The following is a 7734-nucleotide window of genomic DNA, read 5'->3' as shown; positions in this document are numbered from 1 at the left end:
GTAATTAAGATGACATTCGTGAGTACTAATTTAGATCACACTTACTGAACGGGTGACAAAACTGCAAGCCAAAACATGTAAAGCCTGCCTGCCATTGAGGAGAGACTGCAGCGTGCTGAGCGGAATAGAATGAGATAGGGAAGGCAGGCAAGGGCTGTGGAAATTAGAACCTATGTTCATGGCGAACGTCAACGTCACTGGAGTCCCAGCCTTGACCGTCATCTATGTGTAGCACCAGTGGCCAGTACAAGACACCTTAGTGACACACAGCACTACAGGCATCCTTTTTTATCACCCCATGGACCATTGTGTCTGCCTAAATCTCCAAGCCCCATAGTCATCCCTGATCTGGTTCTTGTCAAAAAGTCCATGAGGATGTAGAAAACAGGGACAAGAGAGTACTGGGGGGAGCCAGAGCAAGCACTATCCCCCCATCCGAATCAGAAGCTTGCTGCCTACGCGCCCCCAACCTCAGGATCATTTACAGGGCACCCCAGTGCTGCTGTGACCCAGTGGTTGTGACAGAAACAGTCAGGCCCAAGCATGTACACACCAGTCTTCTGATGGCACCTGTGGCATCACAGCCACCTCAGGAACTATGCTGACTGAGGGGTTGAGAATTCTGGAAGGTTCTTTGAAACCATTTAGATCTTGGTGAGCCCCAGCTCTGGAGCCCAGGATGTGGAAATGAAACCCCCAATTCATTTGTCAGTCATTTTAATAGTCAAAACAGATAAAATTACCAAAAGTGAAATTCACAGACAAGAAATACTTTAATTAAATATTGTGTAAAATGAACATTTTATACAGTTAAATATCTGAAAAAATGTACAGATAAAACAATCTTATTGTAGGGTCTCTGACAGCAAAATCTACCATTTAGTGAAGCTCTCGGTTTTTTGACACAATGAAGCAATGAGGGCGTTGGCTAGTTGATCTACAACACAAACCGGGTGCGGGCATGAGGACACTTGCTAATGTGCACGTGAGCTCTTTTTAGGTCAAACCCTTACTTACACAAAATAAATCGAGGCAATTTAGTTCCAAAGTGACTTCTCAGGCTGTTCGTGTAGCTAAGCCCTGTCAGCAGCCACAAAGCCAGAGTGTGGCCCACTGACCCTTGGGGACATTCCGTTTCTCTTACTGAGTCCCTTGAATGAACGCTTTCTAAGCTCTATGTCGTCTCTTTGTGAAGGTGTGTGTCTAGTTTTTTATAATCCCCTCCTTTTTGTTCTAAGTGTGACTTCTGCTGCTGTTCGCAAAGCATCCGCTGTCTGCAAGGGCGATGCGTGGGAAGGAAGCACAGAGGCCTGACTCCTGGTCTGACGGTGGGTTTGGCACTAAGAGGCAGAGTGTCTGAAGGAGGTCTTTCCAGTTAAAGAAAAGGACAGGCAGTGCTGTGGGATCTGACCACACAAAGGTCCTGTTTAAAATCAAAACTTACTAACCAGCAGTGTCCCCGACACCTCTCGAACTCCAAGGGGAGCTTAAGAGGACCGAAAGCAGCAGACAGACCCCGGAAGAAGTGACTGGCGGACTGGAGGTTTGTGCTTTTGGTGTGTGTTGTGTGTGTGTGTGTGTGTGTGTATGTGTGTGTTCATCATCCATCTCCAGATATTAACAATTGTGGTATGAGCCTGTGATAAAATAGCACAGAAGTTCTTCAAAGAAGTCCACTTTTAAGGCATCAGAGAAGTTAATGTGGCAAACATTTGTAATTAAAACGTCGGAAGTAAATTTTATTTTAAACTTTAGGCCTCTGAATTTTTCCAGTAAACACAGTTCAGCTATGTGGCAAAGTCATAGGTGGCAGCTAAAATGACTTTTTTTTTTTTACATTCTACGAAAAAAATTAAAAATTAAAAATAAAATAAGGACACAGCCCGGACGGTGTGGCCCCTTCACGGCCGCTTCACATGCACAGAACCTACCAGAATTTGTCACGGCCGCTGACACCATTTTCTTTTGACTATACAACAAACTTTTCTTTTCAAAAGTATTTGTTCAGATAACTTAAAAATAATATAAAAATAAACAATGAATTTGACTTTTCCTCAACATAAAAAAAAGGGGTGGGGGATGGAAAGTCTAAACAATAGCAAATGGTTTAGGTACAAATGAAATGTAAGGACATCAGTTTATCTCAACAAAACAGATCCAACAGACAGGTCTTGGTATCTGCCCTTCCCCTGTGCGACAACACTGGGCAGGATCAAACACCAAAACAGACGTGAAAAAAGAAGGCAGGGAAAGCAATGTACAAAATTTCAAAGATAAATACAATATTTATAATTAATATGTTACAAAATAAAGTCCCTTAGCAACTGCAAGTGTTCATGGGAAAGGAAGTGTCGCATGGAAGAAGAGCGTTTTATCCCCTATAAGACCCATAAGGAATAAAACTCGTTTTTCTAAATATTTTAAGTGGATCTGAAAAAAATTCAAGACAAGTGTATAAATATTTAGCTACAACTTTGGCAAAATCACAAAAGTCTACAATTTTATAACCACATACAAAACACATCGGGGAAGAAGGGTCTAGGAGTCCAAAGGACAATTTCAGGTACAAGAAACATAGACCTCACAGTAGCCTAAGAATGCAATAGGTTTACAGTGCGCGAAAGTTGAAAAATGTTGCTGATCGCACTTGCTTTAACAGGAAGCTCTAGGTGGGAGAATATTGGAACCAACAGACAGTAGCATATTTTTTTTTCTCTGTCAGTGTGCTTGTTGAAGGCAAGAGATTCGATATCAAAGTTACAATTTCTAACTACAATAAGTTACAAAGTTTCATTTCATTAGGATGAAGTTAAGCCATGATAAACCCTCCCTCCCTCCCTCCCTGCCACCCCAAATTCACCTAGTCATATCCTCCTCTGTTCCAGTTAATGGCTCATACCTCCTTGGCCCCCTTTTTTTCACCACAAAAAAATATTTCACATTATAGAGATACACAACCATTGTGAATCTAAATATGAGTACAGAAAAAATGTCTCGAGGGTTCCTTCCTCACTGTTGCATGGGCATCAAAACGGTGCATATTCACGAAGCGTCTCCCCACACAGATAGCACGCACTAGACAGCCAAGACGGAATCAGAAACTTTATACAAAATAGGCGGTGCTTTGTTTTCCTTAATCTTCAGGACTGAGAAATGTGAAGGTATGAGAAGAGTTCAGTCAATAAAGTGGAATTGTTCATGAAGGAGTGGGCTTGTTCGCGGCTTGATTCTTAACAGTTTAAATAAAATCTTTAAATGTCTTTTGTAGCATTCAACTGTGGCTGATTTTTAGTATTGAAGATAGTGTTTCCATCAGCGCATCTTAACACACTACACGTGTCCCCTGAAGTCCGTCCTTGGATGCTGGGTGCTGCGAAGGTAAACAGAGTCCCTCACATGGGTGGGACTACCAGCCCAGACATAGCTGCAAAAGAGAAGGAGACAGAAGTTAATGCGACCACCCCACGCGCACCCTCAAGTGGGCCCAGCTTGCTCCTCCTGTGCTGGGATTCACAGGGAGGCCATACTTGCTCAACTCCCTGCTATATACAGTCAGCTCTGCTGGTGGCACTGGTGTTGGTAAGTCTACTTCTTAGGGTGAGGGCACAGAGGTGGCAGGAGTCCCGCAGGCCTATCTGGCACTGCAGCCCTCTGCAAAGGCCTTCTCTGCAGGAGGGAGAACGGGCTTCTACTTCACATAAATGTCTCCACATCTTGTTCAAAGCAAAGGGAAGGCCTACTCTCTGCAAAGACAGGAACCAGCCTGGCCATGGCTTGAAGGCTTGCTTTTCCTATGTGAAATGGAGACTTGCCTCAGTTTCCCCCTCTGCCTTTGGCCCTAGGCTCTGACCTCCTACCAGCAGCTCTGTAGCGTAAGGGTGAGTCAGGCTCTTAGATCAAAGCCACACAGGGCCCAGTTGCTCTGGAATCTCATGGCCACAGAGTGGTGGAGGCAGCCCACCACCTCAGGGTGCTGTTTTCTCTTCAGAGAATAAGAGAAGCTTGGCACAGAAACACCAAGTGCAGCCAGCTCTGGAGTGAACTCCTGGTCCGAATGTAATTTAAAATCTTTTAACTCTGGTGTTGTTTAATTTTTGTCAGAATGACTGTTCTCATTAATTTATGTATAACATATTAATACATTTGTTCATGTAGTGATGTGAGCTTCAATTTCTCAGTCCATTAATTTCAACGATATTAATTTATCTCCGACTCACCGTTACAACTTTATGGTTTGTCAGGCCTCTGTGTACACACTGCTTGTGTGGTACCACCTAGTCGGCCTCGATGCTGGGGCATGTCCACAGACACCTCCCCTCACTGCCTGCCTGCTAAGCAGCGCTGGCCTGGTGCCCAAGGCCAGCTCTGAGGCCGGCTGGCGGTGCCTGGGGCCTGGGCTTCCCGTCAGAACTGACAGGTGTTGTGAAGACAATGAGTTCAAATCATTGATACCTTTCCAGTTCCTTTTTTGAGCATTAGTTCATCAAAGTGGAATATACCACCGACTTCACAAAAGGGCCAGTTTGTCTTCTCCACGGTTGCGTCCTCGGCACCCAGCAGAGAGCCTGGCACATAGTAGGCACTCAGTAAATACTGGTTGAATGGGTTCATGTGTTTAAAGGAGAATGGGTTTGACTTTCACCCGGTGGGGCACATACCCAAGGTGGTGTCTGAAAGAGGCCAGGTGATGGCCACTTACTTCAAGTTAAGTGTGGCCCCATGCATCACAGGGAGTCCCGTGTGAGCACAAAGGCCTAGGGGCATCCATATGGCTTCACCACCACACTCACTGTAGGTCGCATGCCGCGTGAGCCGCCCTCAGTGCTGGGAAGGGTACTTGGTGCCTGCTCCACATGGCCCCAGCTGTGGACAGCTGTGTCTAAGTGGTAGTTCTCATGTCCCTGGGCCAACCCTTCCCCCTCTGAACTGAGAGAGAACACTGACTCCCAACTTCAGACAGCCTTGCTACCCAGTAACGTACACAAACTGTCCTGGGTCAGCCCCTTCCAAGAGAGAACAAAGCCTTGTAGACTTACTGTCCTGGAGGTAAAGGTTGTAAATAATGACTCTGCCTCATGGCAAAGGGGAGCAGGCACAGTGTGGGATGGGCTCCCAAGACGGCACCGTGACCTGCCATGCATTTCTGAGACTGTTTCTGCTGCCCCTTTAATAAGGAAACTGAAAGCTGGCACTAAAGGCAGGGACATGCCCTGCATGGAGAAGGGCCAGGCCCTGGTACTCTGTTGAATGGGGCTCGGCTCTTGTTGTGGTCTCCTTTCCCTCTCAAGTGAGGGTCCACCCCTTGGGGCATGGAAGTGCTGATTCAAGGTCAATGCCTAGGAAGAATGGGCTGGACAAAACCTAGAGGCAGAATCATATATGTTCGGCTCGAGGACCAGGCTGCGGGGCAGGAAGGAAGATGCAGACCAGTGAAGCACATGCAATGCCACAGGCATGCAAGGGGTTCCGGAAGGGGCCGTGGGGCCTGAGGACCCACCCACACCGCCCTCACCTTGCAGTCCGTTCCCGTTGGCGCTGGTGCAGGAAGGAGGAGGCGAGGCTTGGGGCCGGACCACGGGCGCAAAAGCGCTCTTCTGTTTCACTGCGGAGATGACATTGGCAGGTGAGAATGAGAAAATGCCGTGTGTGCTGCTACAGTTTGAAGGGAGGGTGACCGAAGAGGCTGCCATGGTGGGGCTGGACGGCACTACTGCAACAAAGCAAACATGGTCAGCACGCGCGGGCCGTGGCGCAGCACCACGGCGAGAGCTCTGAGGGCCTCGCCTCGCACGGGGAGGGGCCACAAAACAAGACACGACATGCTTCGGCTCGGCCACTCTGGATAACAGGCAAACGCTTTGGGGGGCCGGGCTCTCTCTTCCAATTGAGCAGCCCCGTGTGGTTCAGATTTTATTTTGGTGGCCAATAAGATGGCGTTGTGGGGGAGGGCTGAATTAGGTCAATTTGTAGTTGTCATTTGGACGCCCAGCCTCTGGGGCCACCCTTCCTTTTATCCAGTAGCTCACATCACAGAACATCCAAGCAATACACACACTCGACTTTGTAGTGAATATGAATCTGCGTGATGACGTGTGACAAAAACAGACACTTACTGCCGTAGGGAGAGTTAGCGGAGGAGCCATTAAGAAATCCAGGCGAGCCAGGGACCCCTAGATTGGCCATGGCGCCACTTCCATATCCATTCATGCTAGTGCTGACTGTGTTGTAATTGGACTGCTGGGGAGTACTGCTGGGGACGTAGCCTCGCGGGGACACGCTGCTTGTATTGCGACTGTAGCCGACTGTTAAAATTCCCCCCCCCCCCCGGCCAAAAATAACATTATTATCAGTGACAGACACTTGGGGGGGGTTTCCCCGAGAATCTATATCATATATTCAACATTTTTAATTGACTTTATGCTTCCTCTCGCCCTGGTGACTCTAGCCAGCTTGGATAATCTTATCACGCCAACCCTACCACTGGTGAGACCTGTTCCATCTCTGTTGGCTTCGACGGCCAGCCAAAGCATGCTTCGATCTAACCTTCAGCTGATTCTACACACTGCTTTAGAAGCAATTATCAACAGCTTGGAGTCCTGACCTGCTACCCCACTCTCTCTGAACTTTCAGCCTCAATAGACCTTCAAATGCCATGGCTGACAAAGAGAGCTTGTTTGTGGCCGTAACTTCTCTGGAAAGACTGTTTGGGGGGCGGGGGGAGATCCTTCATTTTCACTGTTGCTGTCTCTGTGAGCACGAGTAGGGTGGGCGCCATAGCTTCTTGCCTGCTGTATAGCGTGGGTTAACTGGGAACCAGCAGAACGGGGGATGGGGTGGGATTCTGAGATGGCTGCCTGTATCATTTTTTATAGAGGAAGTGAACTAAACTGGGCTCACAGAACCTGCTCAAAGGACACCAGATTGTGACTTCAACAGCCCTGGTCACTGTCCTGTGGGATACGATACACCATGGGAGGAAAATGGATGGCTTTCTCCATGGATTCAGACCACGAAGGGAACCCAAATACCACCCATGACGCATCCAAGAAGGCTCCTCCTGGCTTCCTGTGTTATAGCTGCCCTATGGCTCTGCCCATTCTTGTCAAAGAACACAGAGTCACTTACAAATAAGCTAAGGGACACTTCTAGCAATACCAGGGAGCTGAGTGGCAGCCGATGGAGCTACTGTCACTAGGACTGGGTTCTCTGAGTGTTCTCTGCCCAGAACAGCTGGAAGATGTGCGGCAAGGTCTTCCCTGCAAGAAGGAACCAGCCATGCCTAAGGGCATGGAATGTGACCAGCACTCCCCAGCTGGGCCCCAACACCTCCACCTGTAACTATGGCCTCAACCCACCCTGGGGAGGGAGCCAGGGAAGGCTCCACCTGGCAGAGTGGCCTACCTTGGTCATTGGCTTGTGAGGTCTCTGACACATTAACGGCTAGCTGGCTGCTGAAGGAGTTCACACCCATCATGCCAGTGTGTGCTGGAGTGTTGCCCAAGGTGGGGATCTGGTTATGATTGCGGGGAACGCTGTACAACGCCTCAGCAATGTCGGCCGCTCTCTTCAGGATGATCTCCTACAGCAACAGCAATATATGTGTAAGCCTGTGATAGCATACGTACGTGGGCAGGTTACAATGGCCACATCCCACGCACTATGGACCTGTCCTCTTGGTGGGGCAAGCAATGATGACATGGCCCAGACTATGACAAAATCCTTAGGAAAACTGTC

At 48.2% G+C, this 7734-nt stretch overlaps 1 protein-coding gene across 7 annotated transcripts in view; it reads right to left on the bottom strand.

Annotated features, from left to right (window-relative positions):
• Positions 1-754: 754 nt before the first annotated feature.
• The window catches only part of Ebf3 (EBF transcription factor 3), a 119106-nt gene continuing 112126 nt past the window's right edge, over positions 755-7734 (bottom strand). Inside the window, exons 13-17 of one of the 7 annotated variants that reach the window (XM_085841208.1) lie at positions 7402-7579; positions 6114-6302; positions 5513-5710; positions 4453-4565; positions 755-3424 (exon numbers count right to left, since the gene is read on the bottom strand). In XM_085841208.1, coding sequence (XP_085697334.1) covers positions 3407-3424; positions 4453-4565; positions 5513-5710; positions 6114-6302; positions 7402-7579 — 696 coding nt within the window. In that variant the 3' untranslated portion in view covers positions 755-3406. The remainder of the gene's footprint in view (positions 3425-4452; positions 4566-5512; positions 5711-6113; positions 6303-7401; positions 7580-7734) is intronic. The other 6 variants (XM_085841209.1, XM_085841210.1, XM_021166694.2 and 3 more) reach the window with 6 other exon arrangements.

This window comes from Mus caroli, unplaced genomic scaffold (assembly GCF_978045245.1).
Source record: "Mus caroli unplaced genomic scaffold, Mus_caroli_1 scaffold_8, whole genome shotgun sequence".
NCBI lineage: Eukaryota > Metazoa > Chordata > Mammalia > Rodentia > Muridae > Mus > Mus caroli.
The sequence above is the reverse complement of the archived record's forward strand: the minus strand, read 5'-3'. Positions and strand labels throughout refer to the sequence as shown.